This window comes from Oncorhynchus gorbuscha, linkage group LG01, assembly GCF_021184085.1.
Source record: "Oncorhynchus gorbuscha isolate QuinsamMale2020 ecotype Even-year linkage group LG01, OgorEven_v1.0, whole genome shotgun sequence".
Classification (NCBI taxonomy): Eukaryota; Metazoa; Chordata; class Actinopteri; order Salmoniformes; family Salmonidae; genus Oncorhynchus; species Oncorhynchus gorbuscha.
Genome location: NC_060173.1, coordinates 2,717,007 through 2,740,481, shown reverse-complemented (window position 1 = coordinate 2,740,481; position 23,475 = coordinate 2,717,007). Strand labels below are relative to the sequence as shown.

Below are 23,475 nucleotides of genomic sequence, written 5' to 3'. Positions count from 1 at the left end.
GCAAACACTAACCCAAATACATATCTAAACCTAACCCTAATACATAGCTAAACCTAACCCAAATACATAGCTAATCCTAACGCTAATACATAGCTAAACCTAACCCTAATACATATCTAAACCTAACCCTAATACATAGCTAAACCTAACCCAAATACATAGCAAACACTAACCCAAATACATATCTAAACCTAACCCTAATACATAGCTAAACCTAACCCAAATACATAGCTAATCCTAACGCTAATACATAGCTAATCTTAACCAAAATACATAACTAACCCTAAAGCTAATACATAGCTAACCCTAACCCAAATACATAGGGGTGATTTTTTATTTACATTTTATTTAACTGTTATTTTACAATGTAAGTTGACTGAGAACACGTTCTCATTTGCATCAACAACCTGGGGAATAGTTACAGGGGAGAGGAGGGGAATGAATGAGCCAATTGTAAACTGGGGATTATTAGGTGACCGTGATGGAATGAGGGCCAGATTGGGAATTTAGCCAGGACACCAGGGTTAACACCCCTACTCTTACGATAAATTCCATGGGATCTTTAATGACCTCAGAGAGTCAGGACACCCGTTTAACGTCCCATCCGAAAGACAGCACCCTACACAGGGCAGTGTCCATTGGGATTGGGATTTCTTTTTTAGACCAGAGGGAAGAGTGCCTCCTACTGGCCCTCCATCACCACTTCCAGCAGCATTTAGTCTCCTATCCAGGAACTGACCAGGACCAACCCTGCTTAGCTTCAGAAGCAAGCCAACAGTGGTATGCAGGGATGTATGCTGCTGGCAGATTTTTGTGCTGCTATCAAATCTGACAGACAATAATTGTAAGCAGACACTCCGTCAGACAGCCTTGTCAATCTAGTGTGCTAACAAAACACATGGAGGCGACGAGGTAAGTGCATCCAGAGTTCAGCATGCAATTACACTCACAGCCACCGGTGTCGACATTGAGTCAAATGTCCAGACTTGTCTATCGTACCTTTAATGCATGTCTGAAGCCGTTTATGAACAGTAGTTCCTACCCCCAAGAAGAGCTTGATGGCCTTGGAACAGGTGGTGCCGGTGGTTCCACAGGGAATGTTCTCTGTGATCACTCTAAAGGTACCTTTTGGATTGTTGCTGCAGTAGTCCTGCAGGATGTTTTCAAATTCACAATCAGAAAACCTCTTAGTTATTATCATTACCTCATCTTAATCATAATGAGAAAATATATGCATCATACATAAAGTAGGGGATTTAATAAAAATACAAAGAAATTCATGAATGCAAATGATTATTGCCCTACCTGAGTAAGTATGTATTCACAATCTCCATTGAAAGTGAACCTTTTCTCATCAAAAGTGATGAAATGCCCATCTCCATATATGGCACACATCCCATCACACTGCTTATCGGTACACTGCCATTTTCTGCCTTCGCAAGTGCTACAATGATGCAAACATAATCACAGGGGAAGATTTTAGAGGGAAGGATTTGACATATCCAAGGAAGAAGAAGAAGAAGAGGGATAGAAGTTGATTTTACCAGGTATTGCAGTCTACTTTGAGCACATGTCCAGGTTGGTAGTAGACTCCATTGTGAGAACAGGGACATAGGTCTTCCTTGATGCATCCTCCATTTCCATCAGACAGCAGACCATCAGGACATACACAGCCTGACACACACTCTGCACTGATCTATAACACAATGAATCAGGGAAGGACTGACATGAATTTAACTTGGACTTTATGTGCCTGAATGTCCCTCCTCCCACCAGGGTATAAGATGTGGACATTATGTGCCTGTTTGTCCCTCCACCCTCCAGAATATAAGATGTGGACATTATGTGCCTGAATGTCCCTCCACCCTCCAGGGTATAAGATGTGGACATTATGTGCCTGTTTGTCCCTCCACCCTCCAGGGTATAAGATGCGGACATTATGTGCCTGTTTGTCCCTCCACCCTCCAGGATATAAGATGGGGACATTATTTGTCAAATGGATCAATTGATCAAGTGTTTGAAAAGACACAAGGATGACTTTTAAAGATGATCTCCTTGATGTTCATGGAGATCAGGTTCTCAATAAACATTACAGTCTGCTCAAACAGAAACCCTATAAAAAGTCAATCTCATCGGAGGATATCGTTTGGATCCTGGGCCTAGCTTTGTCCAAGGTAAGAAATCCTTTGATTAATCTGTCACTGTGTTAACATAACATTGTCCTTTTTATTAAAATGTGTTGCAATATATGTTTTTATTAACGTGTTGTAAGACATGTTTTTATTAACGTGTTGTAAGACATGTTTTTATTAACGTGTTGTAAGACATGTTTTTATTAACGTGTTGTAAGACATGTTTTTATTAACGTGTTGTAAGACATGTTTTTATTAACGTGTTGTAAGACATGTTTTTATTAACGTGTTGTAAGACATGTTTTTATTAACGTGTTGTAAGACATATTTTTATTAACGTGTTGTAAGGCATGTTTTATTAACGTGTTGTAAGGAATGTTTTTATTAACGTGTTGTAAGACATGTTTTTATTAACGTGTTGTAAGGCATGTTTTATTAACGTGTTGTAAGACATGTTTTTATTAACGTGTTGTAAGACATGTTTTTATTAACGTGTTGTAAGGCATGTTTTATTAACGTGTCGTAAGACATGTTTTTATTAACGTGTTGTAAGACATGTTTTTATTAACGTGTTGTAAGACATGTTTTTATTAATGTGTTGTAAGGCATGTTTCATTAACGTGTTGTAAGACATGTTTTTATTAACGTGTTGTAAGGCATGTTTTATTAACGTGTTGTAAGACATGTTTTTATTAACGTGTTGTAAGACATGTTTTTATTAACGTGTTGTAAGGCATGTTTTTATTAACGTGTTGTAAGGCATGTTTTTATTAACGTGTTGTAAGACATGTGTTTATTAACGTGTTGTAAGGCATGTTTTTATTAACGTGTTGTAAGACATGTGTTTATTAACATGTTGTAAGGCATGTGTTTATTAATGTGTTGTAAGGCATGTTTTTATTAACGTGTTGTAAGGCATGTTTTTATTAACGTGTTGTAAGACATGTTTTTATTAACGTGTTGTAAGACATGTTTTTATTAACGTGTTGTAAGGCATGTTTTTATTAACGTGTTGTAAGACATGTGTTTATTAACGTGTTGTAAGGCATGTTTTTATTAACGTGTTGTAAGACATGTTTTTATTAACGTGTTGTAAGACATGTTTTTATTAACGTGTTGTAAGACATGTTTTTATTAACGTGTTGTAAGGCATGTTTTTATTAACGTGTTGTAATACATGTGTTTATTAACGTGTTGTAAGACATGTTTTTATTAACGTGTTGTAAGACATGTTTTTATTAACGTGTTGTAAGGCATGTTTTTATTAACGTGTTGTAAGACATGTTTTTATTAACGTGTTGTAAGGCATGTTTTTATTAACGTGTTGTAAGACATGTTTTTATTAACGTGTTGTAAGACATGTTTTTATTAACGTGTTGTAAGACATGTTTTTATTAACGTGTTGTAAGGCATGTTTTATTAACGTGTTGTAAGACATGTTTTTATTAACGTGTTGTAAGGCATGTTTTTATTAACGTGTTGTAAGGCATGTTTTTATTAACGTGTTGTAAGACATGTTTTTATTAACGTGTTGTAAGACATGTTTTTATTAACGTGTTGTAAGGCATGTTTTTATTAACGTGTTGTAAGACATGTGTTTATTAACGTGTTGTAAGGCATTTTTTATTAACGTGTTGTAAGACATGTGTTTATTAACATGTTGTAAGGCATGTGTTTATTAATGTGTTGTAAGGCATGTTTTTATTAACGTGTTGTAAGGCATGTTTTTATTAACGTGTTGTAAGACATGTTTTTATTAACGTGTTGTAAGGCATGTTTTTATTAACGTGTTGTAAGGCATGTTTTATTAACTTGTTGTAAGGCATGTTTTTATTAACGTGTTGTAAAGCATGTTTTTATTAACGTGTTGTAAGGCATGTTTTTATTAACGTGTTGTAAGACTTGTTTTTATTAACGTGTTGTAAGACATGTTTTTATTAATGTGTTGTAAGGCATGTTTTTATTAATGTGTTGTCAGGCATGTTTTATTAACTTGCTGTAAGGCATGTTTTTATTAACGTGTTGTAAGGCATGTTTTATTAACGTGTTGTAAGACTTGTTTTTATTAATGTGTTGTCAGGCATGTTTTTATTAACGTGTTGTAAGGCATGTTTTTATTAACGTGTTGTAAGGCATGTTTTATTAACGTGTTGTAAGACATGTTTTTATTAACGTGTTGTAAGACATGTTTTTATTAACGTGTTGTAAGGCATGTTTTATTAACGTGTTGTAAGACATGTTTTTATTAACGTGTTGTAAGACATGTTTTTATTAACGTGTTGTAAGACATATTTTTATTAACGTGTTGTAAGGCATGTTTTATTAACGTGTTGTAAGGAATGTTTTTATTAACGTGTTGTAAGACATGTTTTTATTAACGTGTTGTAAGGCATGTTTTATTAACGTGTTGTAAGACATGTTTTTATTAACGTGTTGTAAGGCATGTTTTTATTAACGTGTTGTAAGGCATGTTTTTATTAACGTGTTGTAAGACATGTTTTTATTAACGTGTTGTAAGACATGTTTTTATTAACGTGTTGTAAGGCATGTTTTTATTAACGTGTTGTAAGACATGTGTTTATTAACGTGTTGTAAGGCATTTTTTATTAACGTGTTGTAAGACATGTGTTTATTAACATGTTGTAAGGCATGTGTTTATTAATGTGTTGTAAGGCATGTTTTTATTAACGTGTTGTAAGGCATGTTTTTATTAACGTGTTGTAAGACATGTTTTTATTAACGTGTTGTAAGGCATGTTTTTATTAACGTGTTGTAAGGCATGTTTTATTAACTTGTTGTAAGGCATGTTTTTATTAACGTGTTGTAAAGCATGTTTTTATTAACGTGTTGTAAGGCATGTTTTTATTAACGTGTTGTAAGACTTGTTTTTATTAACGTGTTGTAAGACATGTTTTTATTAATGTGTTGTAAGGCATGTTTTTATTAATGTGTTGTCAGGCATGTTTTATTAACTTGCTGTAAGGCATGTTTTTATTAACGTGTTGTAAGGCATGTTTTATTAACGTGTTGTAAGACTTGTTTTTATTAATGTGTTGTCAGGCATGTTTTTATTAACGTGTTGTAAGGCATGTTCTTATTAATGTGTTGTCAGGCATGTTTTATTAACTTGTTGTAAGACATGTTTTTATTAACGTGTTGTAAGACATGTTTTTATTAACGTGTTGTAAGGCATGTTTTATTAACTTGTTGTAAGGCATGTTTTTATTAACGTGTTGTAAAGCATGTTTTTATTAACGTGTTGTAAGGCATGTTTTTATTAACGTGTTGTAAGACTTGTTTTTATTAACGTGTTGTAAGACATGTTTTTATTAATGTGTTGTAAGGCATGTTTTTATTAATGTGTTGTCAGGCATGTTTTATTAACTTGCTGTAAGGCATGTTTTTATTAACGTGTTGTAAGGCATGTTTTATTAACGTGTTGTAAGACTTGTTTTTATTAATGTGTTGTCAGGCATGTTTTTATTAACGTGTTGTAAGGCATGTTTTTATTAACGTGTTGTAAGGCATGTTTTATTAACGTGTTGTAAGACATGTTTTTATTAACGTGTTGTAAGACATGTTTTTATTAACGTGTTGTAAGGCATGTTTTATTAACGTGTTGTAAGACATGTTTTTATTAACGTGTTGTAAGACATGTTTTTATTAACGTTGTAAGACATATTTTTATTAACGTGTTGTAAGGCATGTTTTATTAACGTGTTGTAAGGAATGTTTTTATTAACGTGTTGTAAGACATGTTTTTATTAACGTGTTGTAAGGCATGTTTTATTAACGTGTTGTAAGACATGTTTTTATTAACGTGTTGTAAGGCATGTTTTTATTAACGTGTTGTAAGGCATGTTTTTATTAACGTGTTGTAAGACATGTTTTTATTAACGTGTTGTAAGACATGTTTTTATTAACGTGTTGTAAGGCATGTTTTTATTAACGTGTTGTAAGACATGTGTTTATTAACGTGTTGTAAGGCATTTTTTTATTAACGTGTTGTAAGACATGTGTTTATTAACATGTTGTAAGGCATGTGTTTATTAATGTGTTGTAAGGCATGTTTTTATTAACGTGTTGTAAGACATGTTTTTATTAACGTGTTGTAAGGCATGTTTTTATTAACGTGTTGTAAGGCATGTTTTATTAACTTGTTGTAAGGCATGTTTTTATTAACGTGTTGTAAAGCATGTTTTTATTAACGTGTTGTAAGGCATGTTTTTATTAACGTGTTGTAAGACTTGTTTTTATTAACGTGTTGTAAGACATGTTTTTATTAATGTGTTGTAAGGCATGTTTTTATTAATGTGTTGTAATGTTTTATTAACGCATGTTTTTATTAACGTGTTGTAAGGCATGTTTTTATTAACGTGTTGTAAGGCATGTTTTTATTAACGTGTTGTAAGACATGTTTTTATTAACGTGTTGTAAGACATGTTTTTATTAACGTGTTGTAAGGCATGTTTTTATTAACGTGTTGTAAGACATGTTTTATTAACGTGTTGTAAGGCATTTTTTATTAACGTGTTGTAAGACATGTGTTTATTAACATGTTGTAAGGCATGTGTTTATTAATGTGTTGTAAGGCATGTTTTTATTAACGTGTTGTAAGACATGTTTTTATTAACGTGTTGTAAGGCATGTTTTTATTAACGTGTTGTAAGGCATGTTTTATTAACTTGTTGTAAGGCATGTTTTTATTAACGTGTTGTAAAGCATGTTTTTATTAACGTGTTGTAAGGCATGTTTTTATTAACGTGTTGTAAGACTTGTTTTTATTAACGTGTTGTAAGACATGTTTTTATTAATGTGTTGTAAGGCATGTTTTTATTAATGTGTTGTCAGGCATGTTTTATTAACTTGCTGTAAGGCATGTTTTTATTAACGTGTTGTAAGGCATGTTTTATTAACGTGTTGTAAGACTTGTTTTTATTAATGTGTTGTCAGGCATGTTTTTATTAACGTGTTGTAAGGCATGTTCTTATTAATGTGTTGTCAGGCATGTTTTATTAACTTGTTGTAAGACATGTTTTTATTAACGTGTTGTAAGACATGTTTTTATTAACGTGTTGTAAGGCATGTTTTTATTAACGTGTTGTAAGACATGTTTTTATTAACGTGTTGTAAGGCATGTTTTATTAACGTGTAAGACATGTTTTTATTAACGTGTTGTAAGACATGTTTTTATTAACGTGTTGTAAGACATATTTTTATTAACGTGTTGTAAGGCATGTTTTATTAACGTGTTGTAAGGAATGTTTTTATTAACGTGTTGTAAGACATGTTTTTATTAACGTGTTGTAAGGCATGTTTTATTAACGTGTTGTAAGACATGTTTTTATTAACGTGTTGTAAGACATGTTTTTATTAACGTGTTGTAAGGCATGTTTTATTAACGTGTCGTAAGACATGTTTTTATTAATGTGTTGTAAGGTATGTTTCATTAACGTGTTGTAAGACATGTTTTTATTAACGTGTTGTAAGGCATGTTTTATTAACGTGTTGTAAGACATGTTTTTATTAACGTGTTGTAAGACATGTTTTTATTAACGTGTTGTAAGGCATGTTTTTATTAACGTGTTGTAAGACATGTTTTTATTAACGTGTTGTAAGACATGTTTTTATTAACGTGTTGTAAGGCATGTTTTTATTAACGTGTTGTAAGACATGTGTTTATTAACGTGTTGTAAGGCATGTTTTTATTAACGTGTTGTAAGACATGTGTTTATTAACATGTTGTAAGGCATGTGTTTATTAATGTGTTGTAAGGCATGTTTTTATTAACGTGTTGTAAGGCATGTTTTTATTAACGTGTTGTAAGACATGTTTTTATTAACGTGTTGTAAGACATGTTTTTATTAACGTGTTGTAAGGCATGTTTTTATTAACGTGTTGTAAGACATGTGTTTATTAACGTGTTGTAAGGCATGTTTTTATTAACGTGTTGTAAGACATGTGTTTATTAACATGTTGTAAGGCATGTGTTTATTAATGTGTTGTAAGGCATGTTTTTATTAACGTGTTGTAAGGCATGTTTTTATTAACGTGTTGTAAGACATGTTTTTATTAACGTGTTGTAAGGCATGTTTTTATTAACGTGTTGTAAGGCATGTTTTATTAATGTGTTGTCAGGCATGTTTTTATTAACGTGTTGTAAAGCATGTTTTTATTAACGTGTTGTAAGGCATGTTTTTATTAACGTGTTGTAAGACTTGTTTTTATTAACGTGTTGTAAGACATGTTTTTATTAATGTGTTGTAAGGCATGTTTTTATTAATGTGTTGTCAGGCATGTTTTATTAACTTGCTGTAAGGCATGTTTTTATTAACGTGTTGTAAGGCATGTTTTATTAACGTGTTGTAAGACTTGTTTTTATTAATGTGTTGTCAGGCATGTTTTTATTAACGTGTTGTAAGGCATGTTCTTATTAATGTGTTGTCAGGCATGTTTTATTAACTTGTTGTAAGGCATGTTTTTATTAACGTGTTGTAAAGCATGTTTTTATTATCGTGTTGTAAGGCATGTTTTTATTAACGTGTTGTAAGACTTGTTTTTATTAACGTGTTGTAAGACATGTTTTTATTAATGTGTTGTAAGGCATGTTTTTATTAATGTGTTGTCAGGCATGTTTTATTAACTTGTTGTTAGGCATGTTTTTATTAACGTTTTGTAAGGCATGTTTTATTAACGTGTTGTAAGACTTGTTTTTATTAATGTGTTGTCAGGCATGTTTTTATTAACGTGTTGTAAGGCATGTTCTTATTAATGTGTTGTCAGGCATGTTTTATTAACTTGTTGTAAGGCATGTTTTTATTAACGTGTTGTAAAGCATGTTTTTATTAACGTGTTGTAAGACATGTTTTTATTAACGTGTTGTAAGGCATGTTTTATTAACGTGTTGTAAGACATGTTTTTATTAACGTGTTGTAAGACATGTTTTTATTAACGTGTTGTAAGACATATTTTTATTAACGTGTTGTAAGGCATGTTTTATTAACGTGTTGTAAGGAATGTTTTTATTAACGTGTTGTAAGACATGTTTTTATTAACGTGTTGTAAGGCATGTTTTATTAACGTGTTGTAAGACATGTTTTTATTAACGTGTTGTAAGACATGTTTTTATTAACGTGTTGTAAGGCATGTTTTATTAACGTGTCGTAAGACATGTTTTTATTAATGTGTTGTAAGGCATGTTTCATTAACGTGTTGTAAGACATGTTTTTATTAACGTGTTGTAAGGCATGTTTTATTAACGTGTTGTAAGACATGTTTTTATTAACGTGTTGTAAGACATGTTTTTATTAACGTGTTGTAAGGCATGTTTTTATTAACGTGTTGTAAGACATGTTTTTATTAACGTGTTGTAAGACATGTTTTTATTAACGTGTTGTAAGGCATGTTTTTATTAACGTGTTGTAAGACATGTGTTTATTAACGTGTTGTAAGGCATGTTTTTATTAACGTGTTGTAAGACATGTGTTTATTAACATGTTGTAAGGCATGTGTTTATTAATGTGTTGTAAGGCATGTTTTTATTAACGTGTTGTAAGGCATGTTTTTATTAACGTGTTGTAAGACATGTTTTTATTAACGTGTTGTAAGACATGTTTTTATTAACGTGTTGTAAGGCATGTTTTTATTAACGTGTTGTAAGACATGTGTTTATTAACGTGTTGTAAGGCATGTTTTTATTAACGTGTTGTAAGACATGTGTTTATTAACATGTTGTAAGGCATGTGTTTATTAATGTGTTGTAAGGCATGTTTTTATTAACGTGTTGTAAGGCATGTTTTTATTAACGTGTTGTAAGACATGTTTTTATTAACGTGTTGTAAGGCATGTTTTTATTAACGTGTTGTAAGGCATGTTTTATTAATGTGTTGTCAGGCATGTTTTTATTAACGTGTTGTAAAGCATGTTTTTATTAACGTGTTGTAAGGCATGTTTTTATTAACGTGTTGTAAGACTTGTTTTTATTAACGTGTTGTAAGACATGTTTTTATTAATGTGTTGTAAGGCATGTTTTTATTAATGTGTTGTCAGGCATGTTTTATTAACTTGCTGTAAGGCATGTTTTTATTAACGTGTTGTAAGGCATGTTTTATTAACGTGTTGTAAGACTTGTTTTTATTAATGTGTTGTCAGGCATGTTTTTATTAACGTGTTGTAAGGCATGTTCTTATTAATGTGTTGTCAGGCATGTTTTATTAACTTGTTGTAAGGCATGTTTTTATTAACGTGTTGTAAAGCATGTTTTTATTATCGTGTTGTAAGGCATGTTTTTATTAACGTGTTGTAAGACTTGTTTTTATTAACGTGTTGTAAGACATGTTTTTATTAATGTGTTGTAAGGCATGTTTTTATTAATGTGTTGTCAGGCATGTTTTATTAACTTGTTGTTAGGCATGTTTTTATTAACGTTTTGTAAGGCATGTTTTATTAACGTGTTGTAAGACTTGTTTTTATTAATGTGTTGTCAGGCATGTTTTTATTAACGTGTTGTAAGGCATGTTCTTATTAATGTGTTGTCAGGCATGTTTTATTAACTTGTTGTAAGGCATGTTTTTATTAACGTGTTGTAAAGCATGTTTTTATTAACGTGTTGTAAGGCATGTTTTTATTAACGTGTTGTAAGACTTGTTTTTATTAACGTGTTGTAAGACATGTTTTTATTAATGTGTTGTAAGGCATGTTTTTATTAATGTGTTGTCAGGCATGTTTTATTAACGTGTTGTAAGACATGTTTTTATTAACGTGTTGTAAGGCATGTTTTTATTAACGTGTTGTAAGGCATGTTTTTATTAACGTGTTGTAAGGCATGTTTTTATTAACGTGTTGTAAGGCATGTTTTTATTAATGTGTTGTAAGGCATGTTTTTATTAACGTGTTGTAAGGCATGTTTTATTAACGTGTTGTAAGGCATGTTTTATTAACGTGTTGTAAGACATGTTTTTATTAACGTGTTGTAAGACATGTTTTTATTAACGTGTTGTAAGACATGTTTTTATTAATGTTTGTATGTTTCAAACGTGTTGTAAGACATGTTTTTATTAACGTGTTGTAAGACATGTTTTTATTAACGTGTTGTAAGGCATGTTTTTATTAACGTGTTGTAAGACATGTTTTTATTAACGTGTTGTAAGACATGTTTTTATTAACGTGTTGTAAGGCATGTTTTTATTAACGTGTTGTAAGACATGTGTTTATTAACGTGTTGTAAGGCATGTTTTTATTAACGTGTTGTAAGACATGTGTTTATTAACATGTTGTAAGGCATGTGTTTATTAATGTGTTGTAAGGCATGTTTTTATTAACGTGTTGTAAGGCATGTTTTTATTAACGTGTTGTAAGACATGTTTTTATTAACGTGTTGTAAGACATGTTTTTATTAACGTGTTGTAAGGCATGTTTTTATTAACGTGTTGTAAGACATGTGTTTATTAACGTGTTGTAAGGCATGTTTTTATTAACGTGTTGTAAGACATGTGTTTATTAACGTGTTGTAAGGCATGTGTTTATTAATGTGTTGTAAGGCATGTTTTTATTAACGTGTTGTAAGGCATGTTTTTATTAACGTGTTGTAAGACATGTTTTTATTAACGTGTTGTAAGGCATGTTTTTATTAACGTGTTGTAAGGCATGTTTTATTAACTTGTTGTAAGGCATGTTTTTATTAACGTGTTGTAAAGCATGTTTTTATTAACGTGTTGTAAGGCATGTTTTTATTAACGTGTTGTAAGACTTGTTTTTATTAACGTGTTGTAAGACATGTTTTTATTAATGTGTTGTAAGGCATGTTTTTATTAATGTGTTGTCAGGCATGTTTTATTAACTTGTTGTAAGGCATGTTTTTATTAACGTGTTGTAAGGCATGTTTTATTAACGTGTTGTAAGACTTGTTTTTATTAATGTGTTGTCAGGCATGTTTTTATTAACGTGTTGTAAGGCATGTTTTTATTAATGTGTTGTCAGGCATGTTTTATTAACTTGTTGTAAGGCATGTTTTTATTAACGTGTTGTAAAGCATGTTTTTATTAACGTGTTGTAAGGCATGTTTTTATTAACGTGTTGTAAGACTTGTTTTTATTAACGTGTTGTAAGACATGTTTTTATTAATGTGTTGTAAGGCATGTTTATTAATGTGTTGTCAGGAATGTTTTATTAACTTGTTGTAAGACATGTTTTTATTAACGTGTTGTAAGGCATGTTTTTATTAACGTGTTGTAAGACATGTGTTTATTAACGTGTTGTAAGGCATGTTTTTATTAACGTGTTGTAAGACATGTGTTTATTAACATGTTGTAAGGCATGTGTTTATTAATGTGTTGTAAGGCATGTTTTTATTAACGTGTTGTAAGGCATGTTTTTATTAACGTGTTGTAAGACATGTTTTTATTAACGTGTTGTAAGACATGTTTTTATTAACGTGTTGTAAGGCATGTTTTTATTAACGTGTTGTAAGACATGTGTTTATTAACGTGTTGTAAGGCATGTTTTTATTAACGTGTTGTAAGACATGTGTTTATTAACGTGTTGTAAGGCATGTGTTTATTAATGTGTTGTAAGGCATGTTTTTATTAACGTGTTGTAAGGCATGTTTTTATTAACGTGTTGTAAGACATGTTTTTATTAACGTGTTGTAAGGCATGTTTTTATTAACGTGTTGTAAGGCATGTTTTATTAACTTGTTGTAAGGCATGTTTTTATTAACGTGTTGTAAAGCATGTTTTTATTAACGTGTTGTAAGGCATGTTTTTATTAACGTGTTGTAAGACTTGTTTTTATTAACGTGTTGTAAGACATGTTTTTATTAATGTGTTGTAAGGCATGTTTTTATTAATGTGTTGTCAGGCATGTTTTATTAACTTGTTGTAAGGCATGTTTTTATTAACGTGTTGTAAGGCATGTTTTATTAACGTGTTGTAAGACTTGTTTTTATTAATGTGTTGTCAGGCATGTTTTTATTAACGTGTTGTAAGGCATGTTTTTATTAATGTGTTGTCAGGCATGTTTTATTAACTTGTTGTAAGGCATGTTTTTATTAACGTGTTGTAAAGCATGTTTTTATTAACGTGTTGTAAGGCATGTTTTTATTAACGTGTTGTAAGGCATGTTTTTATTAACGTGTTGTAAGACATGTTTTTATTAACGTGTTGTAAGACATGTTTTTATTAACGTGTGGTAAGGCATGTTTTTATTAACGTGTTGTAAGGCATGTTTTTATTAACGTGTTGTAAGGCATGTTCTTATTAATGTGTTGTCAGGCATGTTTTATTAACTTGTTGTAAGGCATGTTTTTATTAACGTGTTGTAAAGCATGTTTTTATTAACGTGTTGTAAGACATGTTTTTATTAACGTGTTGTAAGGCATGTTTTATTAACGTGTTGTAAGACATGTTTTTATTAACGTGTTGTAAGACATGTTTTTATTAACGTGTTGTAAGACATATTTTTATTAACGTGTTGTAAGGCATGTTTTATTAACGTGTTGTAAGGAATGTTTTTATTAACGTGTTGTAAGACATGTTTTTATTAACGTGTTGTAAGGCATGTTTTATTAACGTGTTGTAAGACATGTTTTTATTAACGTGTTGTAAGACATGTTTTTATTAACGTGTTGTAAGGCATGTTTTATTAACGTGTCGTAAGACATGTTTTTATTAATGTGTTGTAAGGCATGTTTCATTAACGTGTTGTAAGACATGTTTTTATTAACGTGTTGTAAGGCATGTTTTATTAACGTGTTGTAAGACATGTTTTTATTAACGTGTTGTAAGACATGTTTTTATTAACGTGTTGTAAGGCATGTTTTTATTAACGTGTTGTAAGACATGTTTTTATTAACGTGTTGTAAGACATGTTTTTATTAACGTGTTGTAAGGCATGTTTTTATTAACGTGTTGTAAGACATGTGTTTATTAACGTGTTGTAAGGCATGTTTTTATTAACGTGTTGTAAGACATGTGTTTATTAACATGTTGTAAGGCATGTGTTTATTAATGTGTTGTAAGGCATGTTTTTATTAACGTGTTGTAAGGCATGTTTTTATTAACGTGTTGTAAGACATGTTTTTATTAACGTGTTGTAAGACATGTTTTTATTAACGTGTTGTAAGGCATGTTTTTATTAACGTGTTGTAAGACATGTGTTTATTAACGTGTTGTAAGGCATGTTTTTATTAACGTGTTGTAAGACATGTGTTTATTAACATGTTGTAAGGCATGTGTTTATTAATGTGTTGTAAGGCATGTTTTTATTAACGTGTTGTAAGGCATGTTTTTATTAACGTGTTGTAAGACATGTTTTTATTAACGTGTTGTAAGGCATGTTTTTATTAACGTGTTGTAAGGCATGTTTTATTAATGTGTTGTCAGGCATGTTTTTATTAACGTGTTGTAAAGCATGTTTTTATTAACGTGTTGTAAGGCATGTTTTTATTAACGTGTTGTAAGACTTGTTTTTATTAACGTGTTGTAAGACATGTTTTTATTAATGTGTTGTAAGGCATGTTTTTATTAATGTGTTGTCAGGCATGTTTTATTAACTTGCTGTAAGGCATGTTTTTATTAACGTGTTGTAAGGCATGTTTTATTAACGTGTTGTAAGACTTGTTTTTATTAATGTGTTGTCAGGCATGTTTTTATTAACGTGTTGTAAGGCATGTTCTTATTAATGTGTTGTCAGGCATGTTTTATTAACTTGTTGTAAGGCATGTTTTTATTAACGTGTTGTAAAGCATGTTTTTATTATCGTGTTGTAAGGCATGTTTTTATTAACGTGTTGTAAGACTTGTTTTTATTAACGTGTTGTAAGACATGTTTTTATTAATGTGTTGTAAGGCATGTTTTTATTAATGTGTTGTCAGGCATGTTTTATTAACTTGTTGTTAGGCATGTTTTTATTAACGTTTTGTAAGGCATGTTTTATTAACGTGTTGTAAGACTTGTTTTTATTAATGTGTTGTCAGGCATGTTTTTATTAACGTGTTGTAAGGCATGTTCTTATTAATGTGTTGTCAGGCATGTTTTATTAACTTGTTGTAAGGCATGTTTTTATTAACGTGTTGTAAAGCATGTTTTTATTAACGTGTTGTAAGGCATGTTTTTATTAACGTGTTGTAAGACTTGTTTTTATTAACGTGTTGTAAGACATGTTTTTATTAATGTGTCATAAGGCATGTTTTTATTAATGTGTTGTCAGGCATGTTTTATTAACTTGTTGTAAGGCATGTTTTTATTAACGTGTTGTAAGGCATGTTTTTATTAACGTGTTGTAAGACATGTTTTTATTAACGTGTTGTAAGGCATGTTTTTATTAACGTGTTGTAAGGCATGTTTTTATTAATGTGTTGTAAGGCATGTTTTTATTAACGTGTTGTAAGGCATGTTTTATTAACGTGTTGTAAGGCATGTTTTATTAACGTGTCGTAAGACATGTTTTTATTAACGTGTTGTAAGACATGTTTTTATTAACGTGTTGTAAGACATGTTTTTATTAATGTGTTGTAAGGCATGTTTCATTAACGTGTTGTAAGACATGTTTTTATTAACGTGTTGTAAGACATGTTTTTATTAACGTGTTGTAAGGCATGTTTTTATTAACGTGTTGTAAGACATGTTTTTATTAACGTGTTGTAAGACATGTTTTTATTAACGTGTTGTAAGGCATGTTTTTATTAACGTGTTGTAAGACATGTGTTTATTAACGTGTTGTAAGGCATGTTTTTATTAACGTGTTGTAAGACATGTGTTTATTAACATGTTGTAAGGCATGTGTTTATTAATGTGTTGTAAGGCATGTTTTTATTAACGTGTTGTAAGGCATGTTTTTATTAACGTGTTGTAAGACATGTTTTTATTAACGTGTTGTAAGACATGTTTTTATTAACGTGTTGTAAGGCATGTTTTTATTAACGTGTTGTAAGACATGTGTTTATTAACGTGTTGTAAGGCATGTTTTTATTAACGTGTTGTAAGACATGTGTTTATTAACGTGTTGTAAGGCATGTGTTTATTAATGTGTTGTAAGGCATGTTTTTATTAACGTGTTGTAAGGCATGTTTTTATTAACGTGTTGTAAGACATGTTTTTATTAACGTGTTGTAAGGCATGTTTTTATTAACGTGTTGTAAGGCATGTTTTATTAACTTGTTGTAAGGCATGTTTTTATTAACGTGTTGTAAAGCATGTTTTTATTAACGTGTTGTAAGGCATGTTTTTATTAACGTGTTGTAAGACTTGTTTTTATTAACGTGTTGTAAGACATGTTTTTATTAATGTGTTGTAAGGCATGTTTTTATTAATGTGTTGTCAGGCATGTTTTATTAACTTGTTGTAAGGCATGTTTTTATTAACGTGTTGTAAGGCATGTTTTATTAACGTGTTGTAAGACTTGTTTTTATTAATGTGTTGTCAGGCATGTTTTTATTAACGTGTTGTAAGGCATGTTTTTATTAATGTGTTGTCAGGCATGTTTTATTAACTTGTTGTAAGGCATGTTTTTATTAACGTGTTGTAAAGCATGTTTTTATTAACGTGTTGTAAGGCATGTTTTTATTAACGTGTTGTAAGACTTGTTTTTATTAACGTGTTGTAAGACATGTTTTTATTAATGTGTTGTAAGGCATGTTTTTATTAATGTGTTGTCAGGAATGTTTTATTAACTTGTTGTAAGACATGTTTTTATTAACGTGTTGTAAGGCATGTTTTTATTAACGTGTTGTAAGACATGTGTTTATTAACGTGTTGTAAGGCATGTTTTTATTAACGTGTTGTAAGACATGTGTTTATTAACATGTTGTAAGGCATGTGTTTATTAATGTGTTGTAAGGCATGTTTTTATTAACGTGTTGTAAGGCATGTTTTTATTAACGTGTTGTAAGACATGTTTTTATTAACGTGTTGTAAGACATGTTTTTATTAACGTGTTGTAAGGCATGTTTTTATTAACGTGTTGTAAGACATGTGTTTATTAACGTGTTGTAAGGCATGTTTTTATTAACGTGTTGTAAGACATGTGTTTATTAACGTGTTGTAAGGCATGTGTTTATTAATGTGTTGTAAGGCATGTTTTTATTAACGTGTTGTAAGGCATGTTTTTATTAACGTGTTGTAAGACATGTTTTTATTAACGTGTTGTAAGGCATGTTTTTATTAACGTGTTGTAAGGCATGTTTTATTAACTTGTTGTAAGGCATGTTTTTATTAACGTGTTGTAAAGCATGTTTTTATTAACGTGTTGTAAGGCATGTTTTTATTAACGTGTTGTAAGACTTGTTTTTATTAACGTGTTGTAAGACATGTTTTTATTAATGTGTTGTAAGGCATGTTTTTATTAATGTGTTGTCAGGCATGTTTTATTAACTTGTTGTAAGGCATGTTTTTATTAACGTGTTGTAAGGCATGTTTTATTAACGTGTTGTAAGACTTGTTTTTATTAATGTGTTGTCAGGCATGTTTTTATTAACGTGTTGTAAGGCATGTTTTTATTAATGTGTTGTCAGGCATGTTTTATTAACTTGTTGTAAGGCATGTTTTTATTAACGTGTTGTAAAGCATGTTTTTATTAACGTGTTGTAAGGCATGTTTTTATTAACGTGTTGTAAGGCATGTTTTTATTAACGTGTTGTAAGACATGTTTTTATTAACGTGTTGTAAGACATGTTTTTATTAACGTGTGGTAAGGCATGTTTTTATTAACGTGTTGTAAGGCATGTTTTTATTAACGTGTTGTAAGGCATGTGTTTATTAACGTGTTATAAGACATGTTTTTATTAACGTGTTTTAAGGCGTGTTTTATTAACGTGTTGTAAGGCATGTTTTTATTAACGTGTTGTAAGACATGTCCCATTGTAGACTTACACAGTGACTGTCTAGTGTTTGACAGCTCTTCTGGCACTCTGAGCCCTTGGCTCCGGGCCCTGCACTAGAACAGTTGAAGAAACCCATTGGTTCTTCACAGGCTGTAGGGAACAAAAGTAGGCTTTATAGATTAGTAGGGACTAAACTACAGAGTCTTGGTTGTGAAGTGATTTGCTATATTTGGCAAATAACGATGTGTTCTGAATTTCAGAGTACTCACATAAATGTTGTTGTTCTCCAGTACAGCTTAATTTCCCTTGTCTGCAAGAGCTGGGTGGTTAAGGTGGGTACAAGAGGAGGGAGTTAAGAATGGTTTAGCTTGCCTCTTGAAGCAAACCAAGACTTCATAAGAAGACAGTCGATTTCTAAATATTAGATAGATAATAGAGCCACAAAAGAGAAGACCATCAGATTTTCAGAGATTTTCTTTCACATGCCAACCAAGTCCTCACCATGTAGCCCCATAGATCCTGGTGACCTCTCCAGGGGTACTACTGTGCCTCCATTGTAGCAGGAGCAGCGAGAGGCAGGGACACACTCTCCCTGGTCGTTCAGGTAGGTTCCCTCGGCACAGCCACAGCCGTCCACAGACACATGGTCTAACTGTTCAATTCAATTAAAAGTGTTTTATCCATGAGGGGAAATTACTTTGGGCATGTCTGCAGCAACAACAACATCCACAACAACAAGACAACAACAACAACAAGACATTAATAAAATGAACAATAATAATAATAGCAAACACATACAATAGAAATTAGATGTCCATGTAAATCTATGTACCTGGCAGGTGAAGTCTGTCTGGCTCAGTGAACGACAGGTGCGGTCACAGCTGGTCATGGTGTAGTCATAGACCATCGTGTCAGGGCAGCTGGAGGAGTATTTCCCTGTGGAAAACCGTATGGTGATTAAACATTTAATTACATGTTTTGGAGTATTTTGTTTTAAATAAGAAGGTACATCCTGGACACTGTGGGTTAAAATGAGGGTAAACCCTGAACAGCATGGGTAAATAGGAGGGTAAACCCTGGACACCGTGGGTTAATAGGAGGGCAAACCCTGGACACCGTGGGTTAACAGGAGGGTAAACCCTGGACACCGTGGGTAAATAGGAGGGCAAACCCTGGACACCGTGGGTAAATAGGAGGGTAAACCCTGGACACTATGGGTACATAGGAGGGTAAACCCTGGACACCGTGGGTTACTAGGAGGGCAAACCCTGGACACCGTGGGTAAATAGGAGGGTAAATCCTGGACACCGTGGGTTAATGGAGGGGAAACACTGGACACCGTGGGTTATTGGAGGGGAAACACTGGACACTGTGGGTTAATAGGAGGGTAAACCCTGGACACTGTGGGTTAATAGGAGGGCAAACCCTGAACACTGTGGGTTAATAGGAGGGTTGACCCTGGACACTGTGGGTTAATAGGAGGGTAAACCCTGGACACCGTGGGTAAATAGGAGGGTAAACCCTGGACAACGTGGGTTAATAGGAGGGTAAACCCTGGACACCGTGGGTAAATAGGAGGGCAAACTCTGGACACTGTGGGTAAATAGGAGGGCAAACCCTGGACACTGTGGGTTAATAGGAGGGCAAACCCTGGACACTGTGGGTTAATAGGAGGGCAAACCCTGGACACCGTGGGTAAATATGAGGGTAAACCCTGGACACCGTGGGTTATTGGAGGGGAAACACTGGACACTGTGGGTTAATAGGAGGGTAAACCCTGGACACTGTGGGTTAATAGGAGGGCAAACCCTGAACACCGTGGGTTAATAGGAGGGTTGACCCTGGACACTGTGGGTTAATAGGAGGGTAAACCCTGGACACCGTGGGTAAATAGGAGGGTAAACCCTGGACAACGTGGGTTAATAGGAGGGTAAACCCTGGACAACGTGGGTTAATAGGAGGGGAACCCTTCATTAATTAATAAATAAATACATTCAGTATCTCTGATGTTTATCTTACCACAGGTGGTGTTTCTCCATCCACTGAGCAGGACGCCTGCAGCAGCACATGCATGGACGTATGAGGAGACCGCAGCACACATGCACTCCTCACTCCTCTCACAGTTACAACTGTCAAATACACAGATCTACAGGGAGAGAAGAAGAAACAGTAGAAGAAGAACGTTCAGTTATGAGATGTGTTAAAACTACTGTTTTCTGAAATCACACACGAGCACAGGACAATAGTACTACAAAAATCTGATTAGATAAATAGATAATTTTGATATAGAACGTCTTAAATGATCGTTTAAAAATAAATGTATTCATAGAGCTTTGGGATAACTCTGCAATTAAAGAGCATTTGAGAAGTTAAAATCATCATACTTACTTCCTTGTAGTAATTTGGGTTGATCTCAGTGTGGCATTGGGAAAATATTCCTTTACTATCTGACAGCATTGAGCACCAGTGCTTGGCATATCTCTCTGTAAAACATATGAGATATTAGCAACATTTCACAAAGTACAAAGAGTTTTAATCTAGGCTTTACTGTGCATCTCAGTAGACATATGTAAATGTAATCTCCAAAAAGTATTCAAAGGCTCTGATAAAGGCTCTCTACGCCGAAACATAATGAAAGAGTTTAAATGGTTAGCTGGAAAATAAACTCAGATCTATGCACAGAGTGATCCTTTTTCTACTACTAGTAAGGAATAGTTTTGGTATTATTAAGTCCCTCAGTCGAACACCTGTCGAACACCTGAACTCCCTTTTTTGTTCAAGCTGGGCTGAAGCGCATTTGGGTATTGTTTCATTAGACCAGGGATTCCCAAACCTTATTGGCCCACAGCCCCATTTAGTGAAGAGGCCTGCCCGCTGTCCCACAATAGATTTGCACCATTTGTGCAAGAGTCCACCTTTCAATCACATGGAATCTGTTTTTGTCCCCTGTGCCATGTCATGCTCAGAAATCGTGAGACAGAACAATATGTTCTCATGAATAGCATCCCCCCGATATGTATAGAGAACAAAATTCAATGCATGGGGCATCTTGGCCTCCACAACTAATGTCCATTTGGAGAGCATAAACTGGGGAGTTTGTGAGTCGTTCAGTCATAGTTTCCTCTTGATTGCGAGAAATAGCATAAATTCTTTGTTTAACATGTGCCTCTATCCCCTCACATCGATTGCAGGCCGGTAATATCAAAGTCTCTGCAATAGTGTGTGGTTTCATTCCGTAGTGGAACTAGCCGTTCAACGTGGGAATGATTCAAATGCAAAGGTCAAGTGCGGCCATGGAATAACTGGGACAATTTCAACGTCCCGGAATTGTGTACAGATCCTTGCGACATGGGGCCGTGCATTATCATGTTGAAACATGAGGTGATGGCGGTGTATGAATGGCATGACAATAGGCCTCAGGATCTTGTCACGGTATCTCTGTGTATTCAAATTGCCATTGATAAAATGCAAGAGTGTTCATTGTCTGTAGCTTATGCCAGCCCCGTACCATAACCCCACCTCCACCATGGGGCATTTTGTTCACAATATCAGCTGTGGTTGTGAGGCCGGATGGATGTACTGCCAAATTCTCTAAAATGACGTTGAAGGCGGCTTATGGTAGAGAAATGAACATTGAATTATCTGGCTACAGATCTGGTGGATCCTGCAGTCAGCATGCCAATTGCATGCACCGTCAAAACGTAAGACATCTGTGGCATTGAGTTGTGTGACAAAAACCTCACATTTTAGAGTGGCCTTTTTTTTTTACCCTAGCACATGGTGCACCTGTGTAATTGTCATGCTGTTTAATCAGCTTCTTGATCTGCCACACCTGTCAGGTGGATGGATTATCTTGGCAAAGACTAAATGCTAACTAACAGGGATGTAAACAAATTTGTATATATATTATTTGGTATTTTGGAAATTCTTCCGTGACCCCATTTTCATAGAAAGTGACCCCACATGGGGTCGTGACCCCTAGTTTGAGAACCACTGCATTAGACATATGTTAGTGTTTTTAAAGAGGTTGAAGGAGTACCGTTCTCTACACTCAGACTGCATGGGATCTCAAAGTTCTGTGCCACATCAGGACAGCTTGCTTTGGTCTTCCAAGTGTTGGCGAACGTCACAGCGGTTCCTTCCACGAGTCCATTGATGGTTCTGAAGTCGTCAGCTTGGACACCGTTAAAGTCTCCACAAAGACCTGGATAAGAGGTACAAAACATTATAACAGCTGGTTTGAACTAACATTGACTGAAGATGCAATGCATCAAGTATCATTAGTTTATGAATAATTGTTTCAGGTGAGGTTTGACCGAACCCCTCAAACAAGTGGTATAATGACACATGTTACATTAACAGTAGTTTGATAACCAATCATCTTTTATAATAATAATGCATGAGATTTATATAGCGCTTCTCAACAACCCAAAATCGCTTATCTTTTCACAAAGACTTTAAAAGAGCAGAGAGAAACATACCCTGGGTTTTTTCTTTTTGTGAACTGCTAGCTACGATGTAGACCTGCATTATAGGTGTTAGTTGGACCTCTAGACGGAGCCCATAAGAGGTATGCACAACGATGTAGAACGTAGAGGGCTGAAAGACCCTTACATCAGCTGTGGAAAATATACACAAGTTCTAGTTACAATCTGGTTTACCATGAACTTTTAGCTCCCACTTCCCTATTGTGGGATGCTTATGGTGTTACATGCTGCTAGACAAGGAAAGAAAGATGAAAGAAAGAGACAACTTCTGGTACAGAATGTACCGCATGGGAAGGGTTTCAAACATACGTTTATACTGATCAATGACTACAAAAATAGACAGATATCACATCTCTGTATCCCTTTTCTCAAGCAGCCATCAATCAGTCACTCACCCATGAAAAGCGGCATCTGAGAAAACATCTTGTTGACAAAGACCCTTCCACTGGCATCGATGACGATCATCTGCAAGTGACAAATTACAACTTGAGTTAAAGCAACTCCCCTGGTGATAAGGAGTGTGGAACAGGGTTGGAGTCAATTCCAGTCAATTCAGAAAGAAAACCTAATTCTAATTCCAAATGTTCCTCACTGAAAAACAATGAAGAGCATTGGAATTGGAATTCAGTGGACTGCCTGAATTGACTGGAAATGAAATGTAATTTACTCCAACCCTGAAGTGGTGATACGAGTCACTGACTGGCTAACTTACCGTGGACTCTGGAGTCACCAGGGTTACAGATCTTAGGCAGGTCTCAATGTCCGTCTTCCCACATTTCACTATGTCACCCAGGACTGTGAAAGCAGTCTCGTTGGTTTGCTGGGGACAATTGGTACAAGGTATGACAGTTAAGTTATCTTTTTATGGATAGGGGGCAGCATTTTCACGTTTGGATGAAAAGCGTACCCAGAGTAAACTGCCTGCCACTCAGTCCCAGTTGATAATATATGCATATTATTAGTCGATTCTGATAGGAAACACTCTGAAGTTTCTAAAACTGTTTGAATGATGTCTGTGTGTATAACAGAACTCATATGG

General features: G+C 33.6%; 1 protein-coding gene across 1 annotated transcript in view; it reads right to left on the bottom strand.

Moving 5' to 3' along the window:
• Window positions 1–23,475, bottom strand: part of LOC124038204 (mucin-5AC-like) — a 65,835-nt gene that overhangs the window by 29,891 nt on the left and 12,469 nt on the right. The window contains 14 exon segments of the mRNA XM_046353811.1: window positions 1,043–1,150; window positions 1,306–1,444; window positions 1,545–1,696; window positions 17,999–18,099; window positions 18,219–18,268; window positions 18,451–18,487; window positions 18,490–18,601; window positions 18,782–18,885; window positions 19,969–20,095; window positions 20,338–20,432; window positions 21,989–22,153; window positions 22,431–22,568; window positions 22,832–22,901; window positions 23,149–23,256. Of these exon segments, the coding sequence (XP_046209767.1) occupies window positions 1,043–1,150; window positions 1,306–1,444; window positions 1,545–1,696; window positions 17,999–18,099; window positions 18,219–18,268; window positions 18,451–18,487; window positions 18,490–18,601; window positions 18,782–18,885; window positions 19,969–20,095; window positions 20,338–20,432; window positions 21,989–22,153; window positions 22,431–22,568; window positions 22,832–22,901; window positions 23,149–23,256 (1,506 nt within the window).